This window comes from Gymnoscopelus braueri (genome assembly GCF_963280865.1).
Source record: "Gymnoscopelus braueri genome assembly, chromosome: 20".
In the NCBI taxonomy this organism is placed as follows: domain Eukaryota; kingdom Metazoa; phylum Chordata; class Actinopteri; order Myctophiformes; family Myctophidae; genus Gymnoscopelus; species Gymnoscopelus braueri.
This window is the reverse complement of record NC_137622.1, coordinates 9,633,714-9,655,856: the sequence shown is the minus strand read 5'-3', so window position 1 is coordinate 9,655,856 and position 22,143 is coordinate 9,633,714. Positions and strand designations below refer to the sequence as shown.

The 22,143-nt window shown below is 42.4% G+C and overlaps 1 protein-coding gene across 3 annotated transcripts in view; it reads right to left on the bottom strand.

The window, feature by feature from the left end:
• Positions 1-22,143, bottom strand: part of LOC308076042 (charged multivesicular body protein 1b-like) — a 43,831-nt gene that overhangs the window by 5,773 nt on the left and 15,915 nt on the right. The window contains exons 1-5 of one of the 3 annotated variants that reach the window (XM_080416140.1): positions 13,358-13,486; positions 10,985-11,082; positions 7,304-7,450; positions 858-926; positions 563-670 (exon numbers count right to left, since the gene is read on the bottom strand). In XM_080416140.1, coding sequence (XP_080272266.1) covers positions 563-670; positions 858-926; positions 7,304-7,450; positions 10,985-11,082; positions 13,358-13,373 — 438 coding nt within the window. In that variant the 5' untranslated portion in view covers positions 13,374-13,486. Of the gene's footprint in view, positions 1-562; positions 671-857; positions 927-7,303; positions 7,451-8,634; positions 8,684-10,984; positions 11,083-13,357; positions 13,487-22,143 lie in introns of those variants that run through there. The other 2 variants (XM_080416142.1, XM_080416141.1) reach the window with 2 other exon arrangements.

The window sequence follows — 22,143 nt, the reverse complement described above, 5'->3', positions numbered from 1 at the left end:
ACTCATAACCGTTTGTGTTTTTATGTTATCTTGATACTCTTCAGAACATTTCCATAACTGCAGTTGATGGAAATGCACATACAGTAGATTAAATGTGCTTCTGCCTACTTTTTGGAAATATGCAAAAAATTTGTTCAACATTTGGATGGGAACTTAGGTGAATCTTACGTGGATGAAATTTAGAAAACGTAGGTAGAGTAGCTGGTTAAACCATACCTGCATAATCCACAATCTAATCACACCACAATCTAATGTGTCTGCATGTATGTGTGTGCGCGCGTGTGTGTCTTTCCCCCAGGTGTGTTAGCTGTGGTTTCAGGGTGGTGGTACTACCAGCAGAACGTTACCTGTGGTGTGGTCAGGGAGGTGTTACTACCAGCAGAACGTTACCTGTGGTGTGGTCAGGGAGGTGTTACAACCAGCAGAACGTTACCTGTGGTGTGGTCAGGGAGGTGGTACTACCAGCAGAACGTTACCTGTGGTGTGGTCAGGGAGGTGTTACTACCAGCAGAACGTTACCTGTGGTGTGGTCAGGGAGGTGTTACTACCAGCAGAACGTTACCTGTGGTGTGGTCAGGGTGGTGGTGTTGCCCATGGTGTCTTCCATCTGGGCTGTCTGCACGTCCAGAGTCTCAAACTGGTTCTCAAACTTGTCCATCAAAGCAGAGATCTGCATGAAGATATACAGAGGTTGTCAAAATGTCTTCTGACCCCTTCCAGAGACCAGCTTTAACCAAATGAACCCTCGGTGAACATTCAGCAGAAATAGGGGATATTCAGTGGAAATGGCTGATCTACAAGCTTGTAGATCAGCAATTTAGCTGATCTACAGCTGTCCGTGTGTGCATGTGTTGTACCTTCTCCAGGTTCATGTTCTTCAGTGTAGCGTCCATAGACTTCACCACTCCAGCCATAGACTTGGTGACCTGGACAAACAACAAATCTCTTATCAGCTTTGTACCACTTTTTAAACCACTTTCAACCTGGTGTCCCTATTTTGGGCGTGTCATTATGGGTGAATGTTTTCCCAACTTTTAAAAAAATCTTCAAAAATAGCAGATCTACAAGCTCACCATGCATAGAAAACCCGAAAGGAAATGGCGAGTTTTGACAATGTTTTATATTTACACTAGGAGGATTTGTTTTGGTCAATAAAGCCATTAAGTGATACATATTAATTTTCCTCATGCATGTGTGTTTTCCATAACCAATTTGAGGCATTTAGCCAATACAGAACTGCAAAGTGCAAGATCAAAGTAAGAGGCATGAACCCTAGTCAACAAACAACACAGTAAGCTGTTCAGTAAATATAGTGCTAAGAAAACAAGTGCTACAAAGTAACTAGGACAGACATCAAACCTAGCATAGATGTCTACATAGCATACTATCTAAATAACATACATAGCCTCAAGAGAACAAGTGACAAAACATCTGGATAATATAACTAGCACGCAAATAAATAGAGGATGGATACGGTTATAGATTCCGTTTACATCAGTTCAATAGATACAAATGTGTCTGATTTGCACATTTTGAGTTACTTCACTTCAAATTCACTCGACAATTTAGTGGCAACATAACTGACCGTTTGATGACAATAATAAAATTAAGAGATTAAAAGTCAATGTTCTTGTACGACCACTAGGTGTCACTTGTGCATCTATCTCTCCATGTCTACCAAGCAGTCTACCCAGCTCTATGTAGGCCTGGGGAAGTGTCTGACACTGAAGGGCCTCCTGGTCAAATCCCACCATTCCAGTGGTTGATTCATTGAAGGACATTGTGTTACTTGGGGCGGGACGGTGGCTCAGTGGTTAGCACTGTTGCCTTGCCTCACAGGAACAGGACGTGGGTTTGAACCCGACTAGGGCCTTTTCTGTGTGGAGTTTGCCTGTTCTCATGGTGTTCATGTGGGATTATACTTTCCTCCCACACCAAAAGACAAGTATGGACATAGTCCTGACAGTGGCACACTGTTCTTACGGCTGCAGCTGGGTGCTTCCTGTCCACTGCTCCTAATCAGTGGTGGACAAAGTACTCGACTCCAGTACTTGAGTCAAAGTATAGATACTGCTGGTCAAATATTACTCAACTACAAGAGAAAGTTAGTCAGTCAATTCTGGACTTGAGTTACAGTACTGGAGTACTTGCTTTTAAAAGTAGGCTTTTGATATTTTCAAGCGGCCCCTGATCCAGTAAAGCCCCCCAGAAAAGAACCCCATCTCTAACTGTAGCTACCTGACCATGACATCTAAGGTTGTCAGGCAACTTTTTCTGTTGCTTCTGAGCTGTGTGGCCGAGAAACCGGAAGTAGTGATTCCATTTACTTACATACTTAAGAATTCAAAAGTAGAAATCTCAAAGTACATTTTATAAAAAAAAAACTAAAATAGCCGTTCTACAAGGACACAACGCATCGTATCTTGTAATGTGAGATTTTAGATCTGTTACAACATTTTCCAAAAGGTTTAATAATATTATAGAGTATATAAAGCATCAGTTTTCTTCCACGTCCCAATATTCTTTTAGGCTAACATTTCACTGCTCTCCAATATTCACTGTACATTATTAGATTTTATTTCATGAACTGTAGGCGTCTTTCTCTTTATAAGAAACATATTAAACAGTGCAATGTCGGATAGGCTGCCAGTCTATCTACTGAAGTGAGGAGCAAACTAATATAGAATTACCGGTGTATGTAATAGTTATCCAATTAAAGCAACTTTAAAAAAAAAAAGTTTGGTAACTTTGGTAGAACCTTGGGTTGTATACTCTAACTCAGTGTTTCTCAACCTGTGGGCCGGGGTACCACTGGTGGGCCGAGAGCGTACTGCAAGTGGGCCCCCAAATAGTTGGCACAACACTAAGATTTTAATGATTGATAATATAACATTAAGTGAATGTGAATTCTTTCTTTCACCCATTCAATCCGGCAATGCATCTGTGTCATTTTAGATTTCTTTGGCTATTAAAAAATAGCAGATAAACAAGCTCATAGCGAGGCACCAAGTGCCGCACTATGCAAATCTTTAAATATATCATTTTGAAAGCGAACATTTATAACTGTCAAATGTCTCAACAAATGTCTTAATTTTTCCGAAAGACTATTGTTGCAATAATATCAGTGGTGCTCACACTTTTTATTGTCAAGGACCCCCAAAATGTTAGGTTTTTGGCCACCGATCCCCATCAAAATATTCTGTTCCAGGGACCCCCCAGAAGCACAGATTTTAGTTAAAAAAGTGTTTAGTAAAAAATATATGCATTCAAAGATTTGCACAAAATGTTCACGATTTAAAAAAAATAGCAGATCTGCAAGCTCGTAGCTTGTATATCTGCTGTTTTTGAATAGCCAAAGAAATCTAAAATGACACAGACGCATTCCCGGTCTTAATGGATTAACACGGAAGCCGAAATGGGGGGGCAGCAAACACTTTTTCTGTTGCTTCTGTTGCTTCCGTGCTCTGTGATCGAGAAAGTGGAAGTTAACTCTCATTTTATGGAGAAAAAAAGATCTCAGAATCCCACATTTGTCATTATAGGCAAAAATGTCCAAAAAGGACAACATTTTCAAAAAGAGAAAAAGAAATTCCTGAACATTTCCAAAAAAAAAAAAAAAGCTCACAACACATCACGATGCAACATGTTGTGAGCTTGTAGATTGTCTATTTTCACTATTTCTGCATGGCATCGTTGTATGACGAAGTATAAAATAGGGCTTAAGAGTTTAACCCATTCAAACCGGGAACGCATCTGTGTAACCACTTTAACCATTATTTATACTTTGGCTATTCAAAAATAGCAGATATAGGCTACAAGCTCATATTGTAGATCTGCTATTTTTGAAAAATCTTAAAAATGTGTGCAAATCTTTGAATATATATATTTTCAAAGCAAACATTTGTAACTCAAATCTTTGCTTCTGGGGGTCCCTGGAACTAAATATTTTGAGATGGGGGTCCCCGGCCAACTACATAATCTTGGGGGTTCTTGTCATGAAAAAGTTTGAGAGCCACAGCAGCATACGGTTTTCAGAAAACATTTCTAGATGCGTTCCCAGATTGAAAGGGTTAAAGACTAAAGAAAGAGACATTTTGTATTTTGTGTCTGAGTCACTCATACCATGTGACTGTTTGTCAACCAGCTGCACCATCATACAAGTACATTGGGTTGCATCCGGACAATAAACTGGAATGGGCTGTAAACATATACAGTACAGGCCAGGAGACGACTCTACTTCCTGAGTAGTCTTATATGTACCACTGAATTATGTTCAACATTGTATGAGTCATCCTACAGTTCCCTCTGGGAGCAATAAAGTAACATCTAATTTGATCTACTGTAAAACTCTGCATTAAAACATAACCATGGCATTCTAAGTAAGACATACTGTTAGCACGACAGACTGTGAAACTCTTTTTACTTTAATATGAGTGATTCGAAATGTAATTGATCATTATGACAGCCCGGTTCAGGCATAGGCCTACATCACCCACGAAGAACCTGTCTTTATTTTCAGGTGACTGTATCGTGCAGTAATGCAATTAAACCTGTGGATGTCCGGTTTAGCTTTCATCTGCTTATGACTAGTAGGTCCACACATGCTAGCCTCTATGCACACTGTGTGTGTGTGTGTGTGTGTGTGTGTGTGTGTGTGTGTGTGTGTGTGTGTGTGTGTGTGTGTGTGTGTGTGTGTGTGTGTGTCAAAACTGTCCTGCCTGCTAGGTATCACACAAAAAGCATATTAAATACATGCTAATCTTCCAAAAAAAAGAAAAGACAGCCAATTTTAGTGTCTGTCCTGTCCTGGGGTTTTTTCTTTTTTTTTTAAATAGAATCGTGCATAATAATTATGTAAATCAACAAAAGGGCTATCGTGCACAAGGAGGGCCAAGCATCATTAACTCAGTAATGATGTTTCATAGTTGTTACCCTACGGAAGCTGCGGTTTGCAGTGAGTCATTTTCACCCCCTCTTCGGTGGATTTGACTGGTAATGTTTCAGAAACGTTCTCTAACGTTAAGTATTGCAGGGAAACCAAGAGATTGCATTTCACTGAGCCATCACCCTCTGGAGACACAAACCTAACTCTATTAACCCATTCAAACCGGGAGAGCATCAGTGTCATTTTGGATTTTTGCGTTGGCTATTCAAAAATAGCAGATACACGAGCTCATCTGCTATTTATTTTTTTTAATCGTGAAAATGTGTGCAAATATTTTTCTACATATTTTTTTCATTTTTAACTGAAATTTGCTTTTAGAGATCCCTGTAACAAAATATTTTGAGATGGGACTCCACGGGGCCAAATACATTTCATTTTGGGGGTCCTTGACATGAAAACGTTTTGAGCACCACTGATATAAAACATACGTTTTTCAGAAAACTGAAAAGGATTTAGAAGGCCTCAGGTCTTAATGGGTTAATGCCACAGCCCAATGCGGCCGCTTCCTGGTAAGAAACACAAAACATTCACATAGTAACAAATTATGTTCTGGGTGTGGCATGCCCTTTACACTAGACTAGAGGATAACAACCCTCACCGCCCACTGTGGGTTCTCAATTAGGGCTTCAAGGATACATTGAAGGTGAATGAAGCTGAAAAGTGCCAAACCACATAAGCCCTATATACTTGTTGTACGAGGAATCGTGTAAAAAGCCAACACCTACAGCATCAGCTCCCAGTACTTAACTTGGTTACCCTAGCCGTGCTACTCATACATACCCAGATACCCTGAACCTTGTGGTCCAAAGGCGAGTGCTCTTCCAACTGAGATAGCTGGACACATAATGTTCTATAAAAGGCTGTGTATGTAGTCTAGTAAGACCTAAAACCTTTTTAAGCAAACACTAGCAAAGAGAAAAACAGAGGAGCAAAGAGGCATGGTGTTGTGTGCTCTCTGACTGCGTTGTGCACAGGCCTCCAGGTAGCACTCTTTCATCATTCTTGTTATCCAACCTCCCCCTCTCAGTAACTGGCCAACATCATAATGGCTGGCAACACTAGAGTTTCATTCATTCAATCGGTTCATTGAATGCTTTGCTTGTACAGCGACCAACCACATCGAGTAGTTGTGACCGTAGTTAGATTAGAATTCTATTAGAACTCTATGGCTGTGACTCAAGACAAATAATTCTGAGGGAAGAATTGTTGAACTAGTGAAAGAATGCACGGATATCCAAACATGATCAATCACGCACATTTTTAAGTCTGCAAAATATGCACCAAATCCTGGCAGGAAAATTCCTTTCATTGTGTACGCTGCCAACGCTAACTAATTAGCTTCGCTACAAAACATATCATCCCTTTTAATAAGTAATTGTGGGTGTGCGTGGTGGATTTTGTGAATAGTGGGCTGTTTTTATAGCGTTTACACAATAGAATGGCGCCAGAACAAGTATTGTATTGTTTGTTCCCGGGAGCTACCGAGTCTCTGCTTGCTTTGGAGGAGCTCACCAGGAAATTGAGTGGGTGTGGAGTGACATAAAAAGGCAGTTATGGAGTATATACTGATGGTGCTGTTGGGGACAGGTTCTCCAGTGGGTTTCAACTTTGAAACATCTAACATCCATGCATTGTGGATGTTAGGATGCTAAGATGGTTCCCCATGGACCAATGGACCATGGACCCCCATTTGAAAAGGGTCTTCAAAATTTTTCAGGCCACGGGCCCCTTAGCCGAGAGAGAAGCAGGGACCCCCACTGCATAGTGTAAAAAATTACATTGCAGATTAAACTTTCTTTCATAGATTTGAATAGCTTCATAGCTTCATAGACGTAAATGTATGTTTTTTTTGTTTGCTTTTTTGTTTGTTTACACATTATCTTTTCTATTAACACGTTGTATTCATGTTAATGTGTATTTTCAACGATTTAACCACTTAAAACCTTAATACTTTGTAATATTGAACTTTGGCTCTGTATTTGGTTTGCTCTTTTTTCCTCCTTGGCTATTTTCGGCAAAGAGGTTTGGTGTCTAAATCAAACCTCTTTGCCGAAAATAGCCGATCTACAAACTCACGACGCGTCGCAGCGGCAAATGTAACCCCCAGAATAGGGAGGGTTCAAGTTGTTAATGTTTAAAACAAAACAAAAACGTTCCTATCGCACAAAGATTTGGCGGACACGCTGGAGTAACTCTGAGGACCCCCTAGATCTGCTATTTTTGAACATTTTTTATAAATCTTTAAAGTGTGAGAACTACTGATGCTACTGGCATTTAGATAGAATCGGCCTCAGGTCTTTAATGGGTTAAGTCCCTCACAGGACAGCTGTGATGTCAGTGTTGACACGTGACTCTGACCTGGTTCATGGTGACCGCAGTCTGAACCCTGGCGGCCACGGCGTCCACCCGAGCGCTCATCCTCAGGAAGTTAATGGACTGGTTCTTCTGACGGATGGCGTTCTCTGCATGGATCCTGGCCACCTCCATGTCACCCTTCTGGATGGCCTGAAAGACACAAGACGAGATGAGATTCAACTTTACTCCTCTCCCCGAGGAGGGGGTAGGTGCCTGACGTGGGCCGCAACGGGCTGGTATGACGTACTTCTACACATAATGATACTAGATTTTCAGGCCACTAAAGCTCCCTTCAAATCCAGTCCTGTATTGCGCTGATCAGAGCAATGGTTACCGAGCTATGGCCAAGTGATCTGTTTTAAAGTAGGTATTATATGCGGTGCCCTGGTGGATCACTGAGGAAGAGCATAGTTAAGTCTATACTAGTCTTTCTTGCAGCTGACCCTGATTCGAAAACAACCCAAGGTGCTTTACCATCCCCCCCCTCTCTCCCGCTTTTCCTGTCCCTCTCTCACTGTATCTTCTATCTGAAATAAATCATAAAAAGCCAAAACAAATAATATCATTTTACATCTCTACTCCATGAGGTGAGGTCACCAGGGACAGTGCTGAGCATTGGAAATCAATGGCTGTCGTGGCTAATGTTTCAGGTTGAGGGAATACAATGTGTTTCCGATCTAAAATGGAAGTGACACACAGTAGACCCCTCCCACTCTGATTATCATCCAAAACTACTCTGTACCTTCGCTGTTCCCTTCAGCTGTCTATCATATTGTGTCAAATACCAATCATACCTGCTGACAGTCACATTGGATTAAACAGTATTTCATATTTCAAATAAAAGATATTTGCTATTTCGCAATATGGAGAAAATTATATTTAGAGCGGCCAACATACGTACATCTAAACTTTATTTGTGGAAATATAGTCCCTGGTTAAAAAATATAAGACTCTTTTCTTGTTCTGTATCAGGCAGGATGATTATATAGGGTAATACGTCTGTATACATTTATTAATATTTCTTTGAGGGTGTGTCTTTTTTGGGATGTTATTCTTCTGATGATGGAGATAAGTTACAGCCAAGGTTCAAACCCACGACGGTGACACCAAAGGCTTTAAGATCCTAGCGGGCGTCCTACAGGGTGACACTCTGGCCCCCTTCCTGTTCATTAAAGCCATGGACCATGCCCTGAGACTCACAATCAAAGGCTGCAAGGAGGCAATGGTAAAGGGTAAATGGTGCATTTATATAGCGCTTTTATCCAAAGAGCTTTACACAGATTGTGCAGTACATTCACACACCGATGACGGAGGAAACCATGCAAGGCACCAACCTGCTCATCTGGAGCAATTAGGGGTTCAGTGTCTTGCTCAAGGACACTTCCGACACCAACTCTGGGGGAGCCCGGGATCGAACTGGGAACCTCGCAGTTCCCATCCGGCCGCTCTACCGGCCACTCTAACCCTTACCCACTCCCGCCAGGGGTTCACACTGGTCCCGAGGAAGTGAAGGCGAGTACATCCCATCATGATTACTGACCTCGACTACGCAGATGACATTGCTCTAGTCTCGGATACAGCAGAGCACTTGCCTGGAATGCCCTGCATGGGATGAGGAGAGTGTTGAAATCAGACATGGGAGAAGACCTCAAGAGGCGGCTGTTCGTAGCTACAGTGGAGTACTGCTGTATGGGGCTGAGACATGGACCCTCACAGCACAATAGGAAATGGCCCTGGATAGAGTCTACACAAGAATGCTATGAATGGCACTAGTTGTCACATGGACGGACCACATCAGAAACGTGGTCCTCTACGGGGACCTACCACGGGTCACAGACAACGTCAGAGAGAGAAGGATGATGCTGGCAGGGCACTGCGTCAGGCACCCGCAACTAGAGGCAAGCAAACCGACACTATGGGAGCCAACCCAGGGCAACGCCAGGAAAAGCAAGAAGCACACCACCCACGTAGATGCAGGGGCACAGCCACGGGTGGGCCACATAGAAAGCTGGCCCACCCAATCGATTTTGCGTCGATGTACTGCGGCGCAAAAGCTTAGCTAACAACACTGTATAGACGAATCCACAGAGCGGCAGTCATAACTGCGGTGGCAGGCGGGTGCCGCTCCGCACCGCGACACCGCAGCTACAGGCAGCGCTCTGTGGATAGGAGAGTGTGGAGGGCAGCGATCCAGGAGTCCTGACTGAGTTGGTGTTGGCTAGAACGCACTCTCGCATCGATTTGCATTCTTCTGTACCTACTGAACTTCTTCGCCCTGTATCTGTAACTTTTACTGCTGTGCTGTCTCTGGCGCCTGAATTTCCCCTGCGAGATCAATAAAGGTATCTATCTATCGAACTTATTTTCCCCAAATAAAAGTGTGTGCATATTTTGAAATGTGTTATGTTTTCTTTTTCCTGCACGAGTTATGCTCCTTACAATTTAAATTGAATTACCAAAGGGTTGGCCGATACATGGTCTACATTAAATGGAAAGATGAAGAGTTCCTACATTTTATCACATCAAAAACTGGCAAAATGCTGTAGTTACAGAAGCTAGTATTTTACTATTTTATTTTACTTTATTTGTTTATCTGATAGAGACAAAACATGTGTATGAAACATATAAGATGTAAATATGCCGGAGTTAGCAAGAATGCTAATTTACATCTGTAGTCCCAAAGCAGGTAGGAGAATAAATATATAGACAGACCATAAAACAAAGAATAACACCCCTATAAATTAAATAAAGACATACGGTATATACAAATATGCACATATATTTCTGTACGGTTGTATACTGATCGTTACAACTGTTCTGCAGCTAATGTTGGCACCCTTGTACTAAAACAGGCTCTATATGAAACTGATAAATGAACCCTACTATAACCTTTTACAGAAAGGGTGCAGTCAGTGTGCAGCATAATGTAACATGCAGTGTAAAATATCAAGTGTTCATTTAACTCCCAAGAGTGTACAAATGGACCCAACGTGTCATATTAACACAGTAAAATCCTCAGTGTAAATGTATCCCTCTGTAACTCTTGAGGGTCTACAAATGTAACCAAATGGACCCGGAACACTCTCGGAGTTAACCCATTCAATCCGGAAACGCATCTGGGTCATCATTTTAGATTTCTTTGGCTATTCAAAAACAGCAGATATACAAGCTCATAGTGCAGATCTGCTATTTTAGAAAAATCTTTTTAATTTTTTTAAGCGATTTCTTTTTTACTCAAATCTTTGCTTCTGGGGGTCCCTGGAACAAAATATTTTGAGATGGTGGTCCACGGCCAAATACATATCTAAAAATGTTTTCTAAATCCAAACAGTATGTTGCTATATCAGTGGTGCTCCAACTTTTTCATGTCAAGGACCACCCTAAATTATATGTATTTGGCCGCAGACCTCTATCTCAAAATATTTGGTTCCAGGGAGTGGGACCCCCAGAAGCACATATTGGAGTTGAAAATGTTCGCTTTAAAAAAAAATATATATATTCAAAGATTTGCACAAAATGGCAGATCTACAAGCTCGTAGCGTGGCACTCGGTGCTGCGCTATGAGCTTGTATATCTGCTATTTTTTGAATAGCCAAAGAAATCTAAAATGACACAGATGCATTCCCGGATTGAAAGGGTTAAAAGAACACTCTGGATTTTTCCGGTGTGTTCAAACTGTCGTACCTTCTTGACTTTGGCCTTCTCTGTCCTCTCCTCTTTGTCACATCTCTTGGAGTTGCGCTGGAGCTCCTTGGCAGCGAACTTGAGGTTAAATAAGTGCTCTGTGAGGTCATGGTGAAGGACTTTCATAACGGGATAGAAGAGTGACAACAACATGTCCCCAAAAAGAACAAGAGTTCTGCTATAGGTTCCTATGAGGAGGATAACCTTCTAACTCACTGTTTCCCAAACAGTGGGTCGGGACCCATGTTTGGGTCACGGACCAATTGTTATGGGTCGCGAATAAATATCCGTCTTTTCTTTAGTTTCCCACATTTAAAAAAATATATATATTTCAAAAGATTTAAAAGAGGGTTTAAACAAAAAAAACATTTTCCAAAAGTATTTCATAAATTAAATTGTTCATGAATAAATAAATAAAGTTTAAGAAGTGGTGAAAATAGCAGATCTACAAGCTCACAACGTGATCGTAGATCAGCTATTTTCACTAGTTTGGGTCCTGGGCAAACGTCACATTTTTCTTTCGGGTCTTGAGCTAAAAGGTTTGGAAACCACTGTTCTCACTAGATGTCACACAACAGGGGTGCTGCTGGGTCTGACACCCAACTACTGTATATCTCAACTGGGCCCGCTTTCCAAAAGGTTCTGGAATGATTCACTCAACACAAATACATACACAACACACAGTATTATGCAATGTAAAACCAAACGGTGCTGATATCCTGTACAAACAAACACTGTATTACACAGCCTACCAGTGACATCATCATTTGGCAGATTTTTTTTTCGAACAAGATTTCAATTTTTTTATTTAGATTTTTATCAACGTGAGAACAATGGCTTCCATTATAGCATGCTAACTTTCCAGGAATAGATGGCCTGCAGCTTCTATTAGCTTGGATTCCCCATCGATGATGTCACTGGAAGGCGGATTTGTCTGTCCACAGCCATCCTCTGAGACACAGACGGAGTAGACAAACGTTGTACCATATTATCATGAGGATTAGTGAGGACCTATTATGTGAAGATAGGTTGAAAATGGGTGAAGTCGTCCTTTAACCTTAAGCGGCTTATTTCCATATTTCATATGTATGTGCAAATTATGTTGTGTTGCATGATGTGATGTGTATGTGTGTAATTGCACTTGCGTACAAGCAGGAAAATGTCCTTGTGTGGGAACAGTTGTGGGAAATACATGATGTATGTGTCTGTGTCTTAAAGGAACGACTTCAGCCATTTTCAACCTATCTTCATGTAACTGGTCCTCACTAATGCTCATTATAATATGGCACTATATTTGTCTACTTGGTCTGTGTCTCAAGAGGAGGGCTGTGGACAGTACAGAAACCCGCCTACCAGTGACATCATCGATGAGGAATCCAAGCTAATAGAAACTGCAGGCTTTCTATTGCTGGAAAGTTAGCATGCTATAATGGAAGCCATTGCTCACACGTTACAGGACGACTTCACCCATATTCAACCTATCTTTGTAAATCTTTGTGCAATGAAACCCAATCTATCAGGTCTCGCTAGGACGCCCCTCACTAGCCAACACACAAGAGGGGGTTGGGGTGTGCTGAAACCAGCGCACCCCGAAACAACAGGTTGAGAATTGATTGCGTGAAACAATCACCTGTGCGTCCAGTCTCAATGTTAGTAAAACAAATAATTGGTCTATATTTCACTGACATAACAGGGCAACAGCTTAATTACAGTGATGTAAAGTAACTAAGTACATTTACTCAAGTACTGTACTTAAGTACAAATTTGAGGTATTTTTTACTTTACTGGAGTATTTCCAGTTTTCAATACTTTTATTTCTACTCCATTACATCTCAGAGGTAAATATTATACTTTTACTCCACTACAATTATTAGAAAACTTTAGTTATTAGTTACTTTGTAGATTTTTATTATTACTAAAAAACATACATAAACCACTTCAACCATTTCGGCCATTTGATAGCCGATCGGATCTACAAGCTCACAATGCCTCACAAGGCGACACATTGTGAGCTTGTAGATCTGCTATTTTCAAAATATATTTCATACATTTGAAAACTTGGGAAACGGGATATTCTGCATAATGAGTAGTAATTTCTACGTTTGGTACATTAAGTACATTGTTATACCTTTACTGTATATATACTTTTGTACTTTTACTCAAGTAATTTTTTTATTCCGGACTTCTACTTGTAACCGAGTATTTCTACATTGCAGTATCGATACTTTTACAATAAGTAAAGAATTTGAGTATTTTTACCACCACTGGCCATAACCATAGCAGATAAGAGGGCAATATTTTTATTATATGACTATCCCTCCCTGGCTATAACGGTTATTCTACTGTAAAGCACCGATATAAGCGAAAGGATACTCTCCATAGCCGACATGTTGACAGTTGGTCTTGTGTCTGATACAAATGGGCGGTTATACTATATATTATAACACAAGCCGTGCAGTCACCCTGTTTCTGTCAGATGTCCCAATAGTTGTTTGTTTTGATTCTTCCCGGCGTTATGTCGAGATTGGTGACCACATGAGATCTGTGACGCTAAGGAAAATGACCAGTGGTGCAAGAAGTACTCAGATATTTTACTTAGGTAAAAGTAGCAATACCACAATATAAAAATACTCTGTTACAGGTAGAAGGCCTGTGTTCAAAATGTTAATTGAGTAAAAGTAAAAAAGTATTGGCATCAAAATATACTTAAAATACCAAAAGTAAAAGTACTAAAATGTTTGAAAATAGCAGATCTACAAGCTCACAACGTGTCGAGATGCGACGCGTTGTGGGCTATTTTCAAATAGTCTATGTATAAAATAGGGCTAAAGTGGTTAATGTATGTTTTATAATATAATAATGTATATCTGCAAGTAACTAAAGTTTTCAAATAATAGTAGTGGAGACTCCACTTGTACTCCACTAACTAAGTGGAGTAGAAGTAAAAGTACAGAAAACTGAAAATACTCCAGTTAAGTAAAAAATACCTAACAATTGTACTTAAGTACAGTAATTCTACTACTTAGTTACTTTACACCACTGAAAATTACTAACCTACATTCCAAGTGTCGATGCAATTAAAAAAGAACATGACATATTTTCCACCAGAATATGTGGCCTGACTGCAAACTACTAAGGAACAAAAAGGCAAACTTTTAAAAGCAGAGCTACTGAGTCACAGATTTCGACTTGCCACCGGTTCTGGTGTAACACTCGATTCGTTCTTTCCAGAGCCAATAGAAGGCTCTGGTTCTTTCGCGAGCATTTCCGCTGACGTCACGTAGTCGTCACGACGTCGACGGCGTGTTCACGTGCTCACGCTGGCTCCTCCTCTCGCACGCTTGTACGTCACAGAGCGTTACCACGCACGGGGGCGGGGAGTTCCCATCTATAAATAATCATTGGTGGAAGAAGTAGCCTACTCCAAGTAAATTTTTTACTTAAGTAAAAGTATCAGTATTGCAATGTTGAAATACTCTGTTACAAGTAAAAGTCCGGAATTAAAAATGTACTTGAGTAAAAGTTTAAAAGTATTGGTATCAAAATGTACTTATAGTAGCCCCATCGCAACACATTGTGAGCTTTGTAGATCGGCTATTTTCAAATGGCCAAAATGTATATAGGGCTGAAGCGATTAATGTATGTTTTGTAATAATAATCAAAATGTACAGTAGGCCTATAGTAGCCTACTAGTAACTAAAGTTTTCTAATAATTGTAGAGGAGTAAAAGTATAATATTTGCCTCTGAGATGTAATGGCGTAGAAGTAAAAGTCTTGAAAATTGGAAATACTCCTGTAAAGTAAAAAAATACCTCAAAATTGTACTCAAGTACAGTACTTGAGTATGTACTTAGTTACTTTACAGAGTATTTCTACATTGCAGTATTGATATTGATACGTTTTACTTAAGTGATGATGTGTGAGTGGTCTGGACTTTAAGATGTTGGAGACTAAATCTAAATGGAATGAAGAATGAAAGTGATGGGGGGGTACTGTCACTGATCGAGAGAGTGGAGGAATGGGTGGGGGGGGCACTGGAGGGGGGGGGGGCATTGGAGGGGCCGGGGGGGGGGGGCTAATGACGGGGTGTGCTGCGTTTGGTCATAGGAGCAGAGCGGATGACTCATAGCAGCTATACTATATGGACACGCCGACAAGCTATATGACTCTGTGTGTGTGTGTGTGTGTGTGTGTGTGTGTGTGTGTGTGTGTGTGTGTGTGTGTGTGTGTGTGTGTGTGTGTGTGTGTGTGTGTGTGTGTGTGTGTGTGTGTGTGTGTGTGTGTGTGTGTGTGTGTGTGTGTGTGTGTGTGTGTGCGTGTGTGTGTGTGTGCGTGTGTGCGTTTATTTGTGTATGAAAAAGTATTTAAAACATAACTGTCTCATCTGTCTGTCTGCTCCCCATAATAATATAATAATAATAATACTACATCATCTGTTTGAGTATAAAATATGTCCCTCGGCTGTAAGGAAGCATGCAGTGAGCGTTATACTTTTCAAATACTTTACCAATCATCATGCGTATAATATTGCTGCATCATATCAGCTGTTTATACAGCACTTTTTTGGGACACACTATTTTGAAAGTGTAATTAGTTGTAATTGTGATTCTTTAGTGTCTATTATTTATCTCATCATCATGAACGACCTCGAATCTGTTCGTTCGTGCTGTAAGAAATGTATTCGGTTGTGTGATGAAGTATTGTTGTCAGCGCACGCACGCATGCACGCGCGCGCGCGCGCACACACACACACACACACACACACACACACACACACACACACACACACACACACACACACACACACACACACACACACACACACACACACACACACACGCGCGCGCGCGCGCATCACCTCGACTACCCGGGATGACGGCAGGTCGCCATGGAAACTGCGTTACGCTGCCGGTGGAGAGAAAACAAGAGCAGAGAGAGAGAGAGAGAGAGAGAGAGAGAGAGAGAGAGAGAGAGAGGGAGACTCTTCATTTCAGCACCGCGGACAGCGCCCGTGCCTCGGCGCATCTCTGACCCCGGCTGACGCCATCCTTCACACACAGGGACAGACAGACCATAGGACCCAGAGCAGAGGAGCAACCCGCACACTGACTGAAGCTCTGTGGATAAGACATCCTGTATACCTGAGAGAGACTTAACAGCGCTGTGAATCCAGGAGACTAAAGTTTCTCCCCCTTAATGTCAAGGCAACAGGTGAGCCCCCCGAACTGTTTACTGTTTCATTTCCCTTTTTGATTACTGCTTGCTTATATGATGTTTTTGCAATAGTATTGTATATTTGTCTGTCATAAATGTTTCTATGAATTGAATACACAGGACCCCAATGGAAACAAGCCATAGTGCTTTCTTGGGTTCAATCCTTTTAGCATTCTTTTGTATAGAACTGTACTTTCTATTTGTTTTGCAAACAGTTCATATCCAATCAATCAATCAATCAATCATTATTCAGTCAATTAAGCTGATCAGTAAAAAACGGACTGTTAATAAACCAGTCACTGCCCTATAGACTTTATTGCGTGATATTTTAACTGGTCAGCCTTAGTTGACACAATGTTTTCTCATGATAGAGTCACAATTACTGCTAGTTGGTTAATCATTTGTGTGATAGATTTTGGAAGTTTATTCATTCGTTGCCAATCGCAGCCTTTTTTGTGTAGTTTGAAAATGGTTTGAAGGTCATGTTGCATACAATTTTAGATGTGGTCCGACTGCCTAGTCTACTATGATATAAATATACGGTATATATATTTACTCGAGCATGATTGTATAGATTTACTTGGAGACTTTATGCTAGCAACTTTGAAACAACACTTAAAGTGTTATATCAGTCCAGTCCAGCTCAGTTTGGGTCTTTGTTGACTTTCTTTCCGATGGCTGGATGTTGCGCACAGAGGCGATGCGCCTCATAGATGACTCACTCCTCCAGCTCCAAGTTTGCAGAAGATGGGGGGGGGGAGACACACACACACACACACACACACACACACACACACACACACACACACACACACACACACACACACACACACACACACAAACAAGGCTGCCAGGCGCTCTTCTTACAATATGTCTGGTCTGCTGTTTTGATTCTCGCTATTGCACCTTGTAGCTACTTAATTGTTTTGTCGCATGTGGCTTCCTGTTTGGTGTTTAATTGGCACAACTCCAATTAAGCCCACCTCGTTAATGTGGCTGCCTGTCAGAGATTCAAGGTGCAGATTCAGATTGATGACTCAACTAACAGTTTACAAGGCGTTGCAGGTTATTTATTTTGTTGTTGTTTTGTGTGTGTGTGTTTTTATAAGCCTTAACCACTTAAACCTCATATGGGTAAACAGAGTCCCTCAGGGCTCAATACTGGTGTATTTTCTGTTTTGTGTTATTGTGGGGAAAGCTTGTGAGCTATTTTCTGCGAAAGCCTTCCCCACAATAAGGATGCTGGGGTGTAAGTGGTTAAGTTAAACAAACACCTTCAATGTCTCCTTTGGAAGACAAACTAATTCTTATAGGTTAATATTGTGTGTATTCCCTGTGAAAAGGGAGGGTGCTATAGGCTAAAATTTGAGCTTATAGATTGTGTTTGTTGAGTGTGTTCATTAGGAGCTGGGGTTTATAAGCACTGTAAATACTGTCCATAACACCCACACTGTCTGTCCCATAGCTGAATCCCTCTGATGTGTGATGTAGCAGAAAACACTTCATTATGACTCATTAGTTACTCTCTGTGTGTGGACATATCACAGCAATCAGCAGTATTCAGCTGTAGCACTCAGTGATAATTATTGATTAAACTAAACAATAGATCATAATGGGTTGCTATTACGTGCAGCCACACACTCAAACCACAAGCAGTCACTCAATGAGACACTTTCGCACACACGTGCACCCACACACACGCACACATGCATGAACGGATGCACACAGGCACACACAGGCACACACACACACGCACGCACGCACGCACGCACACACGCACACACGCACACACGCACACACACATGCACACGTCTGCGATACAGAGGCTGTATACGGAATGACTTGGTGAGGCAAATATTGATCGATTTATCCAAAAGGTTGGCTCTGGTTTGTAGAGACTGATTAATGGATCTTGGATGTGGAAGCAGCACCATCCGTGTGCGTGTCTACAAACTGACAGAGCCTCCCCCAGGGACACGACAACCAACCAGACAAAATAATTGGCTGATATCAAATCACTCATTGTTTCAATTTACGTTACAGCAGTCTTTTAATGTCAATTAAAGTCAGTCAGTCACAGTCCACTGCCCATCCTGCCTAGCCTCTATTCTCCTACTGTAAAATCCTTAATGTTAACCTAACTCTGGCAGACTTACAAATGGATACATTTTAACACTAAAAGGATTGTACTGTGTACAGTATGTCTGTGTGCATGCTCTATTTACAAGCATGTTATATAAATACTTATGGGCATAACACATGAGTGTATATGAGTTGTTGTTTTTATTCTATAACGTCCATGTGCTCCACGCACAGCCGGTGCACAAAAGTACACGTGTGTCTTTAATTAGTGACGTTGGTGTGATTAATGCAGTCTGCTGTCGATGACTCATTCAACTTAACCCCCTCGCTGCCCTGGAACGGGGCTGGCTCACGCTCACACACACACACACACACACACACACACACACACACACACACACACACACACACACACACACACACACACACACACACACACACACACACACACACACACACCTGCTTCACATCTGGCTTTTAATGTTTTGTCTATAGGATAAGTCAAGTAGTTTACCATTGTACATATTAAGGGAACTAATTTGGAGTCAGTACCCCTCTGTAAATAACAATCCTGTGACGTGGTTCGGTCGTATCCATCACTTCTGTTGAAACTCCTCCCCTTCCTGTTTGTAGTTGTGAACCCTTGCATTCAAGCCGAGTGGAAGACTGTGTGTTTATGCAGAGCTGCTGATGAACGCGCATAGCGCTCCTCCTGTCAGCCAGGCAGCCTGACATCACATTCATTACATTAACATTGTGGAGAAGCTGTCAGCCAAGCTGTGACTCGCAGCACAGCAGCTGACTTTCAGGGAGGAGCGTGTGTGCGTGCGTGTGTGTGTGCGCGTGTGTGTGTGTGTGTGTGTGTGTGTGTGTGTGTGTGTGTGTGTGTGTGTGTGTGTGTGTGTGTGTGTGTGTGTGTGTGTGTGTGTGTGTGTGTGTGTGTGTGTGTGTGTGTGTGTGTGTGTGTGTGTGAGTGCGTGCGTGCGTGCGTGCGTGCGTGCGTGCGTGTGTGCGTGCGTGCGTGTGAGTGTGCATATCTCCATCTGTGTATAATCTGTGTATGTGTGTTGTGTGCGCATTACAACATACTCTAACATACTTAGTTAATATAACTTATTCATTAAAATAACTTCTCAGAGTTATATTAACTCTATAGCCATGTGGAGAGACTGATAGAAACCTTACTTCATCATGTTCCGAAGTTGCAATAACCTCTTGTTCCATCCGCATCTTTCTCCACCATGCAGAAAGGCAGCAGTATGTCTAAAACAAGGCCCAGTCAACGCTTCCACAGCCTGAACGCCGAGCAGGTGGAGATCCTGGACGAGGTGCTGTCCGAGGTGGTACCCATCCACGGCCGTGGGAACTTCCCCACGTTGGAGCTGCGTCCTCGGGACATCATCACGGCCGTGCGGGCCCGTCTGGAGACACAGGGGATCACTGTGAGGGACGTGCGTCTCAACGGCTCCATGGCCAGCCACGTGCTGGTCCGAGACAACGGCACCAGCTACAAAGACCTGGACATCATCTTTGGAGTGGAGCTGCCCAGGCAGGAGGACTTCCAGGTGAGATCTGGTTCCCCAGACCTCTGATATTGATGGTGCAATATTCTGTATTGATTCATAATACATAATACATACCCCGTGCTTACAGTTTTTCAATCTCTATATTTTCACTATTTCTTACATTCTTTTTGTGTTGGTGGGAAACTAGAGAGCAACCATGTAAATGTACTTAACTTCCAAAGCTCCATCAATAGATTCTGATCCTGATTCTCATCTTAGTATGCTATTGATCACTCTAATCACTGACATTTTGCACTCATACTTTAATATCATCATATTATCATAAAAGGTTGGATCAATCCTGCTGGTGCTACATTTTTTATTGATTTCATTTTTCTCTAAACAAAATCACGAGAGACTCATATCGTCTGATAATCAAAGTAATAACTCAGTCCATATTGCTATCATTTTTCATTGTTGTCAACATGTTGACCTGTGCTGTTTCCAGGTGATTAAGGAGTCGGTGCTGGGCTGCCTGCTGGACTGCTTGCCTGCCGGAGTGAACAGGGAGCGCATCAGCAGCGCCACCATGAAGGAGGCCTATGTCCAGAAGATGGTGAAGGTCTTCAACGAGCACGACCGCTGGAGCCTCATCTCCCTCTCCAACAACAGTGGCAAAAACCTGGAGCTCAAGTTTGTGAGCGCACTCCGACGGCAGTTTGAGTTCAGCGTCGACTCTTTCCAGATCATCCTGGACCGCTTGCTGGAGTCGTATCTGCAGCAGGAGGCACAGCAGCAGCTGGACACTGTCCAGGATCAGGCTGTGGACAGTCGGAGTAAAGACAGGCCCTCTCTGCCTGAAACCCCCAAAGCCCCAGAGACTGAGAGGCTGGAGTCCACAGGTACAGATTTAGCTAGCAGTGAGAGGGCCGGGACTAATCATGTCCAACACCATGATGAGATACAAGAGTCAGACAGAACACCGCCCCAGACTGAACACTCACAGCAGACTGCACAATCAAACTCATCAATCAAACGGGAGGAAAACAAAAATGAGACAGATCCCAAACAGAAGACGAAGCCCACAGAGCCGCAGGAACTCTCAGATCCAGCAAAACAGTCAGAGCAGCTGGAACTCTCTGAGCAGACCTCGCTTAGTCATCCGTCAGAGAAGACGCCACATTCTGATGAAACAGAGCCGCCAAAGCATGTAGAGCGCTTGGAGCAGACAGGAAGCCCATCAGCGCAGGTCGAACATTTAGAGCAAACACAGCTTGTTAATGATGAAAACAAAGAGCCACACCAGTCACAAAACTCAGATGAAAAAGAATCCTTGAACCAGATTGAATTGCCCATCCAGGCAGAAACCTCCAACCAGACAGAACCACCCATTGAACGGGAAGAACACTTAAAGCAACTGGAATGCTCGAACCAGGAGGAAAACTCCAATCCAAGCCATGCTGAACCTGGGTTGAACCCTGTAGTGCTGGTGAACGCTAACGAAATAGGCTCAGACAACGCGGATTTCCCAGAATGCTTTAGCGAGGACCAAAGCAGCGACGAGGAGGACCAAACACACAGCCTGTCGGTCTCATATGCACACACACAGATTGATAAACATTTAGTGAACGAGACAAACATAGAAACAGCCTCAGGGCAGCGGACAGAAGTGATGAGTGAAAATGACGCAGAACATGTTTCAGAGACAGAAGGAAATGACAGGGATGAGAAACTGGCCACAGATGATAGCAGCTCCACCACGTCCTTATCTATCGCTCCCATCACACAGTGTGAGCTGGAGGCACAGAGCTCACTGCAGTCAGACGACACAGAACACATGCCTAAGGCCCTGGAGACAATGACACCCCCAGAAACTCAGCATATGACACTGCAGTCAGACGTCACACAAGACATGCCTAACACCCTGGAGACAGTGACATCCCCCGAAACACAGCATATGACACCCACACGGTCCAGTCTAGCTTCAGATAAAAAAGCATCTTCTCTCATGACTGCCAAAGTTGCAGATAGACTTTCTCAGATGGTTGTTCTTAAACATTCCTCTCCCAAACCACCCAGGAGGATGTGTAGAAAGGGCCATGTGACTCCTCTCAACCCCAATCCAGTCTCTGAGTCTGATCCTGTGGTTGCGGCTACTAGTCCAGATCCAACACCAGAACCTAGCCCTGAACTGGAGACTGCCTCTAATCCAGAGGCGAGCGTCATGTCTACTGATAGCACAACTTCCATTGCAGACTCCACTTCTAGCACTATGTCAGTTTGCGCCACCAAAATAAACCCCAGTCCTTCACCTGGCTCAAACCAGACCCTAAACCTAGACCCTACCTCAGCCCCCGA